The sequence below is a fragment of the Chelonia mydas genome, chromosome 6, assembly GCF_015237465.2.
Source record: "Chelonia mydas isolate rCheMyd1 chromosome 6, rCheMyd1.pri.v2, whole genome shotgun sequence".
Classification (NCBI taxonomy): Eukaryota; Metazoa; Chordata; order Testudines; family Cheloniidae; genus Chelonia; species Chelonia mydas.
This window is the reverse complement of record NC_051246.2, coordinates 46,614,126-46,628,523: the sequence shown is the minus strand read 5'-3', so window position 1 is coordinate 46,628,523 and position 14,398 is coordinate 46,614,126. Positions and strand designations below refer to the sequence as shown.

The following is a 14,398-nucleotide window of genomic DNA, read 5'->3' as shown; positions in this document are numbered from 1 at the left end:
GACTTGTGGTTATACTCTGAAGGGATATAACAATATGTAGATTTTGACAGAGCTCTACAAATCATATGGAGTTTTAATTAAATGTGTCAGGGACCAGGTTCATAAATATACAATTAAGGACTATATTTTTAATTCTCACTTTAAAAGAGGGAAATTTGCGTATGAGGTATCTAAAGGGTTTTTGTTTATATCTTAGAGTAAGCACTCGATTGGGCCATTAAGCATATCCTTGAGTAAGGGTGGACATTGTAATTGCTCTTCCAAACGAGCTACCTTGGGAAGGAATTGCAATTCGGAGAGTCATTGTGTAAAGCAGTATGCTATTAACTTCCTCCTAAGTGTGCTACTTTAACTTGGCCAAATGCTGCCACACTTGCTCGACAAAACTCCTATTGATGGCAGTGGGAATGGTGTCTGAATGAGGTCCAAAAGATCAGGCCACGAATAATATAAGCATTGACTTTTTTATTTTGTTTTAGTAATTTAGAAAAAATAAGCACACTCTTGCTTTCATTTCAGGCTTATAGTTCATTCTCATCCAGCATATTTAGCTATGGTGGCAACAAAAGCAATGTGCAGCTGGGAGCACAAATCTAACTTGTCATTGTTCCAGTTTGCAGAGGAATATCAGAGAGCTGAAAAGTTGGTTGCCCAGAAATCCAATGAAGCTTGACAAGGAGGCCCTCCCTGACCTGGAAGAGACAGATTGTTACACAGCACCCTTTAGCCGGGCGCGGATCCACCAGTAAGTGTTGGTGTTGGGAATGCAGCAGCAGAGGTCCATGTTCACATTTTATTTTCTCATTTCTTCTCTCCAGGTGACAGGCAATCATTAACAGATGGTCACTGACAAACACATGGTGTCAGGTTTGCTGTTTCCTGTTGGTTTTCTCTTAGGGCCATATTCTGTCCTCTGATACTCACCATTGGCTTCCATTGATGGCTGTTCAGCAGTAGAGTGTAGGGGCAAAATTTGGCTCCAATAGAGCACATGCTATTCTGTCTCCTCTTACATTATTAAACACACATACTCCAGATTTGTTTTTGCATATTCAACAAACAGCTGAAACAGAAGGAAATGCCTGGGAACAAGCTGAAAACAGCAACTTTGGATTTTAGCCAGCTGTCTACGCAACAAATGCTCCCGCCTCAGATATGTATAGAAGACCCTTAATCTTCCATACACAACCTAAAAACTGTAAACATATCTGTTCAAGCTAACATATCATCTCTGCTTTTGCTGTACTATGGAATAATGCTCCTTGTTTATAATGCAGAATGCAGTGATAGACTTTAAAATGATTTTAATGTATTATGCCTCTTTTAGCTTTTATTTAATCTTAAGGTAAAGATTTTAATAAAGTAGAATTAAAGCTTGAATTAATTCTCTTGAATGGAGCTATAAATTCATGTGAATTCTAGTGGAGAGCACATGATACTGGGAGCAGCTAAATTCTAATCCCACCCAGTGATTCACTGTGTGGCATTAGACCAATCACTTAGGCCAAAAATTTCAAGTATTTTTTCACACACACAGTCAACCTGTGGAACTCCTTGCCAGAAGATATTGTGAAGCCCAAGTCTATAACAGGGTTCAAAAAAGAACTAGGTAAGTTCTTGGAGAATAGGTTCATAGATGGCTATTAGCCAGGATGGACAGGGATGGTGTCCCTAGCCTCTGTTTGCCAGAAGCTGGGAATGGGCGACAGGAGATGGGTCACTTGCTGATTACCTGTTCTGTTCATTCCCTCTGGAGCACCTAGCATTGGCCACTGTCAGAAGACAGGATACTGGACTAGATGGACCTTTGGTCTGACCCAGCATGGCCATCCTTATGTTCAAAACTGTCACCTATTATTAGTGCCCAACTTGAGATATCTCAGCCCAGATGGTGAGTTGCACTAGAGTTTCACTTATCACAGAATCACAAAAATGTAGGGATGGAAGGGACCACAAGAGGTCAAAGTCCATCCCCACCATGGTGGGGCTGGATCAAGTGTACTTATACCATCCCTTAGGTAAGCTGCCTTTCCAGCAATTTTATGACCCTGGATTGTGCTGAACATCTGTAATTCCCATTGGCTTCAGCTGGATTTGAGAAAACTCAGTATTTCTGAAAATCAGGCCTGACGTATTTCTAGTTGGACACCCAAAAACTGAGGCATCCCAAATCACTGGCCACTTAATGAGAACTTTTGTCTTAACCTCTGTGACCATTCTCCCATCAGTAAAATGGGGACGATGCATGCTATTTCTCCAGGGAGCTGAAAGGACTCTTTGAAGATGTAAATCACTGCATCTTATGTAATAACTGTGAATTACTATTATATATATACTGTATCGTAAAAAGAAACTGTTGAATAGTTGTGCTTCGAAAGCTGTGGATTACTTTGAATATGAAAAGGCATCAATCATTTTAACAGCTTTACAATAAACAACAAAGACAGCTTCTTCAGCAACTCCACAAGAAGTAGAATAGTGCACCACATGCTACAGAGAACGAAGTATGAAGATGGCAAATCAAAAATGGGTAAGAATTCTGATATTTAGAAAAAACATAAATTGGGTCTCAAGGTGAGTACTAATATCTTTAGTCTATAGAAAGAAAAAGTATTCATTAAATAAACTAAATAAATATTGCCAGTATTCATAGTATGACTTATTCAGTCAGCAATAGAGCTGATTGAGCATTGCCAGCTGCTATTTGTTAAATAATTCAGTGAAAATCAACAATATTTTCTGATTAATGGGTTCATAAAATATTTTATAAATTTGATGGATAAATAGATATTCTTGTTTAGACAATGAAAGCATTTGTCTGTAGACGTGCAATGTTGTATTATGCGTTAAATTCAGACCAGTAGTATTAGCTCATTAATACAGTAGTAGTCCTCATAGATGATGAAAGCTTCTTACGGTTCAGCTTCACTTCTGATTAGCTGTTAGAACAGTTCCTGTCAAAAAGTATAAGTACACTATAATATGTTACTTTGCATTTTAAGAATTTAATATTTATGTTTTATGCTTCATATTTCAGAGGGTACTATTGTTCACAGCAATGATCCTGGTTATAATTCACTCTTCTTGTGGGGAAGCAAGTGTAGTTTATACCAAATATTGTAGATTTCCCAAAGCATTTGTTCAATTTCCTCGAAACACCCACTGAAGAAAAGCCAAACTTGTTAATATAAATGCAAGACTATGATATTTAAACCCCAGATATTAGAGAGCTAAAGTTATAATAACGTTAACTCGTCCACCTTGCATGTACTGTATATATATTTAATAGCCTAACTAGTAATGGAAGGTGCCATAGATATTCTAGATGAATTCTTGTCACTTTGAGAATCTTATGCTTCTGTATTTCCTTACATTTTGTCTATGCGTAACCTTAGCATTGCATTAGCCTTGTGGGCCAGAACCTCAAATCTACAGCCAAACTGGAAAATTGCTGGGAAGGGTGGGCAAATGTGGTTTAAAGGTGTCCTTTGCATTACTTGATCCTGTTGCTGCTCTGTGTACTTGTCCTTGCTGAGCTGTTAGTGAAGTCTCTGAGTTAATATGCACTAGGCTCCAGCTGCTAGAGGAGGCTGAAAATGGGTGTAACACAATGCATCCTGACCACATACCTTTTTCCCTGCTATGCCAGCAGCAGGGAAGGGAGGGGTACCTATACTATGCTGGCTCTATGCCACCTGGAGGACCACTTTGAGTGTGATCATCCTTCCTGGTCCAGGGAAACCAGTTTTAAGCCTAAATTATGCCTGTAGTGCAGCACAAAGCAGCTATACCAGACCAGAGTATCTGGCCCAGTGACAGGGTTGTGTTTCATGGGAGGGATGCATTTAATTCCCCCCATCTTTTTTTTTATTAATTTGAAAATTTAGGAAAAATAGAAACAGCTGCCTTTGAATGTTAGCTATTAAATGACTTTGATATGAATGTGGGTTGCAGTGAATGGGGTCGGTTGTGGGTTTGCTGCTGCTTTCATTTGCTTGGAGAAGTTTTCCTGGAAGGAAAGCAGCAGCACACCTAAAAAAACATGGACCATCATCAAGAAGAGTAGAGGACAATTGGGACCCAAACCTATTTCCATTGAAACCGACGGCAAAACTCCATTAAGATCAACGGTAGCAGATTCAGGGTATGTCTTTGAGAGCACAGCACTCTGACCTGTTGAAAGTCCTGATTTCTTTGGGGTTGTCTGGGAGACTATTGACTTTGGGTACCCCCATCAGGGTTCCTGAGTAGTTGTCTGAACTTCCTGTTTTTTAATGGTAGGGCAGTTCTTTGGTTATTCCGTAGAGAGGGCCTCATTCATTGAAGAGCTGTCTTAGAGAACCATAGGAGAAAAGAGTATAGAGACTAGCCACAGTAAGGTCTCTGAAGTTAGAAAGAGCCATGTATCTTTTGGGAGAAAGAAGAGCCACAACTTCATGGTTAATGACAATGAACAGTTATTCTACTTGTGCACAAGACTGATTATTTCCCTTTTTAAAAATAGTAACCCAATTATTTAGCACTGTCACATTTCCTCAATTCATAGGCTGAAATGCAATAGCTCTTGAAACAGCATGTATAAAAATTGATATTGAAACTCATTTTTTTCTTCTGCTTAGGTATTAATAGATTACTCAATAATGGAACATATGAAGCTGCATTTCCACCACATGAGGTAGCTGGTTTAGTTTTGCCTTAAGTGTTCTATTTAAAGTAAAAGTTATTTTAACATTGAGATCCTATTTTAGCTGTAAATTTGCTTTATGATGTTTTTATTTTACTTTGCATTCTGATTAGGCTTTTTATTTATAACACTCCTTACACTGATATGGGCCTAGGTTGGATCTTTATCTAGTCCAATGTACAGTAATAACTTTCTGGGATGTTCTCCCACTGATTTAGAATGGTCCTGTATTAAGTACATTTTTAAATGGACATTGTCTGTGGAATTGTTAAAGAGATTATAAATTGTTTCAATTAGCTCAAATTATTGTTGCATGTTAAAAAATGTTCTATTTTTTCTAATTTGCTTTCCAGTGGATCAAATACAGGGAAACTGATACTAAAATTTGCAGTGCAATTTCTGTATAGTTGTATAGAACTTTACCTTGAAAATAGTCCCATCAATAAAAGCAGGATCTGACATAATGCCCATTTAAATCAATGAAAAGACTCCTATTGATTTCAGAGGGCATTGGATCAGGCCCTAAATGGCTGAAAGAAGGAAATAAGTCATAAGTCTTTAGTCTTCTTTCTAATTAAGGGCAGAACTTTACATTGAGTTTCATGTCATGATCAGACAATTTGAAACATGGACAGTGATGACTCTGAGACATGATTGCTTTACCTGAGGATGTTACACACCACATTGTGTTTCAAAGTGACCTTAAACTTCCCAGGTTGTTGGTTAAAGAACTGCTCTTGGTATTAACACTTTAATTCAGGGGAGCATAAAAGAGCAGTACTCTGGACATACCATTCACATTTTCATTATTAATGCTTCAGCTAGATTTTATTGACTTTAGGGGAATACTAACCGTTCCAGTGGAAGAAAAAAATCCTCATAACTGTGAAAGCTTTTTCTCACTTCTACAACTACACTCTCTCACATGATCTCACATATATGCTTCTTTTTATTGTGTAAATGATTGTCTGTAGTTATATTGCAGATTATTACTTTAACAAATCATATTAGTGAGCCATTATTTATTGCAATTGCAATAAAAGGATAAGCACAAGGACCTGCATGAAAGACTAGGGATAAGATACTTTTTATTTTTAATTTCCACCCCACTATGATACAGTAAGTTAAAAGTTCAACTCCAGTGTGAGTGTTATTGTGTTCATATTTTACTGTGGCAAAACAGTGAAAAAAGGAGAAGAGAGAGATTCTAATAAAAATATCACCACAGTTCTGCTTTATTTATGGCACCCATTTATGCCAATCTTGCTTGGAGGGATGGGTGGGTAAAAGGCTCCTCTTTAGGTAGAAAACCACATGGGCCAATTTTTATACTGAGTTACACCTGTGATTCCATACTGACTTTGGGATTGCCTGGGCGTGACTGAGTAGAATGTGACCCTTTACTATGTTTCTGTCTTTTTTTTTTTTCAATTGACTCTTCCTTTAAGCACAGAGTTTGGAAGTGGGGTGGGGACATGTAGTGGGGTAGACACCGGCTCCTGCCCTGAGGGGCTTAGAACAGCCCTGGAGAGGGCTGGGGCTGTGGGCTAGAAGCTGGGCTGATTGGGGAAGTGGCTGCAGCTGGGCCACGCCCCAATCAGGCCGCAGCTGGCCTGTATAAGAAGGCCAGGGCAGCCAGGAGCAGACACTCTCTCTCTGCGTTTAGAGGAAGAAGGGCCTGGCTGCTGGGGAGCTTGAGAGAGAGTACCTGAGGTGGAGCAGGGCTGGGGGAAGGCCGAAGGGGCCTGGGAGCTCTGGCATGGAAACCCCGCAGGCTGCAGGCCTAGAGTAAGGACAAATAGGTACTGGGGTTGTATGGGGCAGCCCATGGGTAGGCAGAGGCAGCGGTCCAAAACCCTTCACCTTTGATGAGTGGCTGATACACTGCAATCTGCCCAGGGAGTGGGGGCTAAGTGAGGACTGGCAGTAGCCAAGGCTGAGGTGAAGTGGGGATAGTGGGTGGGGGGTTGCCCTGGGTGGGGAGACCCTGAGTCTGAGGGGTTACTGCCAGAGGGACAGCACCCCAGACAAACTGGCACCGAGTCTGGGAGGGACATGGGGGGCCAGTGGCAAGATGGATCACCGGTCTGCAGAGGGCGCTCCGGCACCTGGTGAGCTAATTCCCAAAGACGACCAGCAGGAGGCGCCTCAGGGGTGAGTCCGCTCCTCTACAGGACCGTTTTGGGAACTGTACATTTACATTACAGGGAAGTGAAGGTTCACAAACTCAAACAAGCTTGACAAATCTTTTAAAAGAGAGAGAGAGGAATCTTTAACTCCACAAGGTTCAACAATGTTTGTGACTGACTGCTAACCTTGAAGGGACATCTCTGAATTGGCTTTAAGAGTCATAAAGTCCAATCCTCCTGGGCCTCCTACCAAGGCAGCCAACTGTGCCTCCCCTCCTGCCTATGGAACTATGATTTGGTTGGCTTGAGCAGTCAACCAGTGAAGTGGATTTCATGCAGTACTGGACTCCTTTCTGAGATGGTGAACTGTAACCCCTTGAGCCAGTTGCTGGATCATTGCTACTTCACTTGTGGGTGAAGGGTAGCACTCTCCAGAAAGGAAGCACTTGGCTGAATGGGATAAAAGACATTTTACAGCAGGATGGAAGCTGGTTTCCAGTCTTATACATTGAGTTCTCATCTTTTCCACATCACAATGTATCTCTTCCATTGCTGGCCCTCCACCAGTGGCAGGCTCATAAATAATACCACTTGAGACGTTATTATCAGATACATTTTACAGTTCACACTATGCAGGAACACTAATGTTTCTCAGCATGTACATTTTGTGGTGGTGAAAATTTGGTGCAGCTTGCTGCTACCATGGCCTAGCTGTAAGTCATGTCATGCCCTTAAGCTGTGCTGGGTCAGAGAAGAGAGAATAAAAGATGCTTTTTAAATAATGGAAGAATATTTTCAAGAAAATGACTGTAACAATGACTGGGGTTTTGACATTTTAAAACGAATGTAACCCGGGGTGCTTCAGAGCATTTAATGGACTGTATATTCTCTTCAAACTAGTGTACTAAATCAGTCCATACTTCATAATGCCATTAAATGCAAGAGAATGGCCACTAGAATTGTATGCCTCACTAAACGAAAACATGGCTTAAACTGGAGTGCTACCTTATGGTGAGAGTAAAATGTATGTAGAACCACAGAAGATTGGTGACTTCAGTTAGGAAGGGCCTGAAAATTCTGCATCATAACTTTTTATTTTAGAGTATAACGCTGTGCGTTAAGCTGTAATGGAATCCAGACAAAGCCAATCAAAGTGTTTGGGTAAAAATGAATTAAATGTTTCTTTGTATTCCTCCGATTTTGTGTTTAATGCTTCAGGGAGCCATTTGTGGGGACAAAATAGTACCAGCTCTGATCTTCTTGTTTCCATCATCTATGAAAAGGAATACCATAGATAGACAAGGGACCTGTGTGATGGAATGAACCTCCGTATTCACACTATTGCAATAATCTTTGTATAAAAGTTATTACCGATTCTCTCGTTTTACACTTGTAAATCAGAAGTAACTCCATTAAAATTATTGGAGTTAGCCAGATGAAAAGAATTGGGCCCCATATTGGAAATCAATGGAATTACACAGGAGTTATACAAAATATGTCCACATGTGTGGCTCTTTGGAACTTAAAAGCATTTGAAGAATATAAAAACATAAACAAATGACCATATATCCAGGACCTACAAATACTGGACCTGAAGCCATGCATTCCCACTGGAAAGTGGTGGGGATCTAGTTAGTCAGGAAAGAGTACTTTGGCACTGGTCTTTAAATCTGTCCTGGAGGAAATTCGTCATTGCAGAGAAGTTTGTAACCATCTCTACTATATCAGGCTTTACAATAAACTCAGGATTGCATTTTTTTAATTATTAGTAATAAATGAACCAATACATCCGTGTCATCAAAAAAATAATGTCCTTATTTATATTTGAATCCAAATGCCATCTTTTTAATGCCTCTTTCTTTCCCAGTGATGCAGAAATATCTTTTTATTTCTTTCTGTGATTCAGGGAAGCCACAAGAGCAGACATCCCATCAAAACACATGGAGCTCAAAATCATAGACACCTATTATATGAGCGCTGGGCACGGTGGGGGATGTGGTACAAATACCAGCCTCTGGATTTAATCAGGTACTCATACAATGTAACACAACTTTTTTCAATTATGTGAAAAGCTAGGCAGCGGTAGACTACCCATTCTGCTGAAAATTACAGGCATTTTATATTTAATTTTTTTTAAAAATTGAGCAAACATGTGTCTTTTTGCTTTATTGATAGAGTTTAGCTACTTGGTATTACAACGCATGGCCTCAGTCCTGCTAGTTGTTCAGTGTTGGTGGATCCTTGTTTAGTCTTACTGATTTTAATGGGGTTCCTCATGGAACAACTTGCAGAGAGGAGGCCTAAGGCATAGTTCTGCAATCTGATTGGCACAAACAGACCCCTACCCGACCCAGAGACCTTTTGAAATCAATGTAGTGCCAAATGGACGAGGGTTTATAAGAGAAATGTTGACGAAGTTAAAAACAAAAATCTAGTTACAATCAATGTTGGAATGTATGAATGTATCATTTCTTTTACCTATTTTGGGATTATTAAAACACAAAGAATTTTAAAAATAATTTTTCCCTGTAATTAATGCTGGTGTTTGCTTTTTGCATTTCACTTATCTTGGACAGTGAATACAGACAAGTCAATTTCATTTCTGCTTACTGTCAGTTTCAGGTCCTCATCCTGCAATCTGATGCATGTGGGTGGGCCCTTATGTCCCCACAGAGTGCCAAGGAAGACCAGGGGTATAGGGGTCCTTCTGTCCTGACCAAATTGTAGGTTCAATGCCTTACTTTCTAGCCATGTTCACTGCCATCTCAGCTCTTCTGGCAACTTTTGGCCCATTTTTGAAGAATTAAGGCTGAATCTTGAACTCATGTTCCCCAAGTAGTACCACTTTGCTCTAACAGTAGATTTCGGTGACAATCCAGCATATGTTGTTTTTTTATAGTGGACTACATGCTATGTGAGAACAGGCTCTTTGTCACCTTCCTTGTAAGGATCCCAACATGGGCAATCATGGCCAAGGGTCAGAGCAGGGGCATATCTGAGGCTGGGAATACCAGAAGAGTTTGTAGGCAGGTCCAGGCCAGGGCTCATACCATGGGTCATGGTCTGAGTCAGGAGTCAAAGTCCAAATCAAGCTGAGAATTCAAGAGCAAGGAGCAGGAACAGTAACTGGAGCTACAGAAGATCCACACTGTTGCTGAGACACTTCCTGGAACACACCTTGGGTTTATATAGGGCAGGGAGTCAATCAGGAGTCATGGAGCTGCTGTCTGTCAAACCCTTGAGGCAGAACTTCCCATGTCTTTCTCTACAGTGGGTCATGGGAAGTGTAGTGCAAGTTGGTTTCAGCCTGGAAATATCAGCTGCATGGTAGCTCTACAGGCCTGGGTTCTGTAATTTTGTTACACAAAAGTATTTGCATAACACCGTGTCCAACTCTTCTGAGTTTAATACGAACAAATATGCTGTTTTATAACTTCCTACTTTTAACAGAGCTGAAGTTACTGACTCGTCTAAATCATTGCAACAGTGTAAAATTGTAGTGCACTCCAGCTGTTTCCTTATGGGATATGTGTATTGGTTAGACTGCAATTAGTGCCACTAAAGTATTATGTCAGAATTATATAAAATTGCGTTTTGGACAAGTGCTACTAAAAAGACAGCAAATGAAAATAAACTTAGTAATAATTATTTCCTTTTAGGATTCCTGAAATGCTGTCAAGATGGGCAAGATCATTTACTACAAACTGTTTGTTTTTTGCTGTTTCACACAGGCGGTATTTTGGTGAAAAAATTGGTCTTTATTTTGCTTGGCTGGGATGGTACACTGGAATGCTCATTCCTGCTGCACTTGTCGGGCTGTTTGTTTTCCTTTATGGATTGTTTACAATGGATTCTAGCCAAGTAAGGTATGATGCACAATAAAATCCCATTTTAAAAACCACAAAAGACAGTTATTCTTGCCAGTTCCATTGTTGAAAATGTAAGCAGCAGCCAGGCACAACCTAAACCAAATGTTGCATCTCTTCAATCAAACTTTAAACATTTGCTAGACTTACAGCATTTCATAATATTCAAACTGAGGACTCAATTATATTATCAGCTACATCCCCTCTCTATAACCATTTACATCAAAAACTGGACATTTTTTCGTTCACAGTAGCTAAATTTATGGCTGCATTTGCAACATTTCCAACTCTGTGTACAAGCAAATACAGCAAATACTGTGTTGAAGATAAGTAATTGCAAATGACCACCCATTAATGGTTCTCACTGTAGTGAGGTGAACTCAGGAAAATTCTCTCTCATGGTCTCATGTGGACTGGAGTATGGGATTGCATATAGATCTGGATGCATCAGTGAAGTTCCAGAACTTCAACCTCCATCCTTCTGTGCAGACCTTTCCCACCAAAAGGGATGATGTTATTGAAACGCTGAACCTAATTCTTCTCTCAGCTACATTGGTGTAAATTAAGAGCCAACTCCATTGTAGCCAATGGAGTTACTCATTTAATACTGGTGTAAGGGAGATCACAGTCAAGTGCTGTGCAACATGAAACCCACTGAAGTTTCAAAGTGATTTTCCCCTGATGTGGGCCTGTCCCAGGAGGAGATAATTATATCAACTTAAGAAATAAGTGAAGAGAAATCGTGCTAAAGCAAATGTCTGATTTGTTGTAAGGAGAAATATTTCTAGAGAGACTTTTCTTTCCAAAGCTTTCCATTAGGAGTGATTAGCTCCTCAATGCAGAACGCTAACCCATGGGAATAGAACATAAAGCTTAGTCTGTGGTTACTACTACTTTGCATGCTCAGACTGTTACCTTAATGGAGCAAAATTTTGTAGAAAATTAATGCATTTTAGCCTTTGAACAAGGAGCACTTTACCTTTCTTGAAATTATCTTTATCCTGTACTTTACAAAGTCTTATATTGTCTCTCCTGCTGTGCTTAATTAAAGCTTTGTCAGGTTTCCTGTTATAAACCAAAATGTTCAGATTTGACTGTTTCAGATAACATTGGATATTATAGTATCAGCCAAACTCGATGTATTTTTATTAATATTATATATTTGATTGTATTGAGGTGTTTAACTGTTTTTTCCATGTTGTAAGTTTGAAAGGCAAACCCACAACATGAAATTGAGTCATTAAAACTGAGTTAAAAGTAGTTTCAGGTACATCTGCCCCCTGTGTCCTCTTGCTTATTTTTCTTGTTTTACAATCAGATTTTCCTATTTTTAAATGCTTATTCTCCCTTGCTTTATGAAAGACCCATCCAAACAAAAGAGGAAACTGACCCTCTGCAAGAGGAACCATGAACACTATCTACATTGAGGTGCCAGAATGCTCAACACAAGTAAATTAGGTCATCTAGGAACATGAGTTTTATGCTGCACAGCATGGCAATGACAGCAGGGATAGAACTCAGATCTTCTTGCTCCAAAAGCACATGCCCCTAGCATTTGAGCGGAAGTATTTTAGCTGTTGATAGTCTGACACTTAGCCCTGGTCTACACTGGGGAGGTGGGGTCAATCTAAGTTACGCAACTTCAGCTACATGAATAATGTAGCTGAAGTCGACATACTTAGATCGACTTACCGTGGTGTCTTCACCACAGTGAGTCGACTGCTTTCGCGGCGCTGGAGCACAGGAGTCGATGGGAGAGAGCTCGGGGGTTGATTTATCACATCTAGACTAGATGTGATGAATCGATCTCTGCTGGATCAATCGCTGCCTGCCGATCCGGCGGGTAGTGAATACATATCTTTAGTTAAGCAGTTCTAATTCTATACCGTAGAAGACAGTGATACACACATAAACTAGCCCATTCATTACAATTTGTCCCTGCCTATCCTGGTGTAGGGTAGCAAAGATTAAACAAAATACTAGTAAACTAGATTGTGAAGACAGCAAAGAATCCTCCATTACCAGGAAGATGGAGTAAATGACCTCATAGGTCTTTTCCATTTTTATATTCTGTGGTTCTAGGATTATTTAGTTAATGTTTGTAAAACACTTTGAAGAGGATAAGTGCTGTATAAATGCTAGGTGGTGGTAGTAATTTATTATTTAGTTTTGCACTCTGTAGACATTTCATTACACAAACACAAGGTACATCACAGGATACTGACTGAGCTGTTTTCTCCAAGACTGTTTTTATCAGGATGAAAACAATGAGAATTTGGAATTTTAATTTTGCGCCAGGGCATTATGTTAATCTGACAAATTGGCACATTACCCCAAAACCTATTCAAAAATTTGATTATTTGTTACAATACCAATTGATGCCAGGTTGACTTTTTATTCTAGTAATGCCCCTTATCAGGAATGTGCAAACTGTAAATATCACTTTGGATTTTGCTCATAAAACAATCTGTTTATGGACATTTAGTGACACAATTTGTTAATTTCTCTGCTCTGTGGTCACCAAAGTGTTTCTGTTTGTTTGTTTTTTAAAAACCCTGCTCAGTGATCAAATTAGCACCTTGCTCAGTAGTGTCAATTCAGCTGTTAGGGTTATGTAAAAGTCTTCTATTTGGGAAATACAAATCCTCCCTCTAGTGGTTTAGGAGCAAATTTGATCATTTTGCTTTTTCATTTTATCTCCATCGTACCATTTACTTGCACTGCAAAACTGATGCACAGGTGAAAAAATGTGTATCACCATAGAGTGTGTTGTACCTAATTAATAAAGAGAAGATTGTACAGTAATTAAGTTTCAGGCACATGCTAGAGTTGATGTATTTAATACATGGATGTCTGTCTTAAGTCTGAAATTTAAAATCTGCTCTGTTCTGAAGTTAGATGGTAATTGAAAAACAAACCAACCTTTTATACGGTATAAATCTCTCCAACAAACGTTAATATATGGCCCACGTTTTAAAACATGTTTTTCTCACTGCTATCAGCAGAGTAGCTTGGTGAACCAGGAGACTTTTCATTTCCCTGTGACAGCAGATGGGCAAGGCAGATCATTCCATCAAAAGTCCCATTCTTTGTTGCCAGGGCTCAGCACTGGTATTAGGGCTGCCACGAATGGTAGCCTCAGCCTGTGATTTCTAGTGGTGACATCTAGTTCCTTGATTCTGTTGGGAGATGGATGTTGCCATATCAGAAAAACCAAGTGGATCTGTATCAAATTACCTTTGACACACAGTCTGAATTATATACTTTGGGCCCAAATATGCACAAACAAAGCGGCAGAATTTCGACCCATATTTTCTGTTTTGTTTGTTTCTATTGTGGTATATATTTAATGATAAAGTTGCCCTTTCTTGACCAGGTTGTGAGGCGGATTTAAAGTGTGCAACATATTGAAGGCCCTCCTAGCTCTTAAAATTCTTTCTTGGACTGTTGATTTATTGCAGTTAATTCACATGATTAACTCAAAAAAATTAATCGTGATTAAAAAAATTTAATCACACATTATACAATAGAATACCAATTGAAATGTATTAAATATTTTTGGATGTTTTTCTACAATTTCAAACATTGATTTTGATTACAACACAGAATACGAAGTGTACAGTGATCACTTTATATTATTTTTATTACAAATATTTGCATTGTAAAAATGATAAAAGAAACAGCATGCAAGTACCAAACACCTCATGCAAGTACCATAG

At 39.3% G+C, this 14,398-nt stretch overlaps 1 protein-coding gene across 4 annotated transcripts in view; it reads left to right on the top strand.

Annotated features, from left to right (window-relative positions):
• ANO3 (anoctamin 3) overlaps positions 1-14,398 on the top strand; it is a 369,380-nt gene that overhangs the window by 285,223 nt on the left and 69,759 nt on the right. For 3 of the 4 annotated variants that reach the window (XM_043548422.1, XM_027830111.3, XM_043548423.1), the window contains 5 exons: positions 614-745; positions 2,424-2,530; positions 4,620-4,675; positions 8,720-8,841; positions 10,545-10,679. In XM_043548422.1, coding sequence (XP_043404357.1) covers positions 614-745; positions 2,424-2,530; positions 4,620-4,675; positions 8,720-8,841; positions 10,545-10,679 — 552 coding nt within the window. Of the gene's footprint in view, positions 1-613; positions 746-2,423; positions 2,531-4,619; positions 4,676-8,719; positions 8,842-10,472; positions 10,680-14,398 lie in introns of all 4 variants that reach the window. The other variant, XM_043548421.1, reaches the window with a different exon arrangement.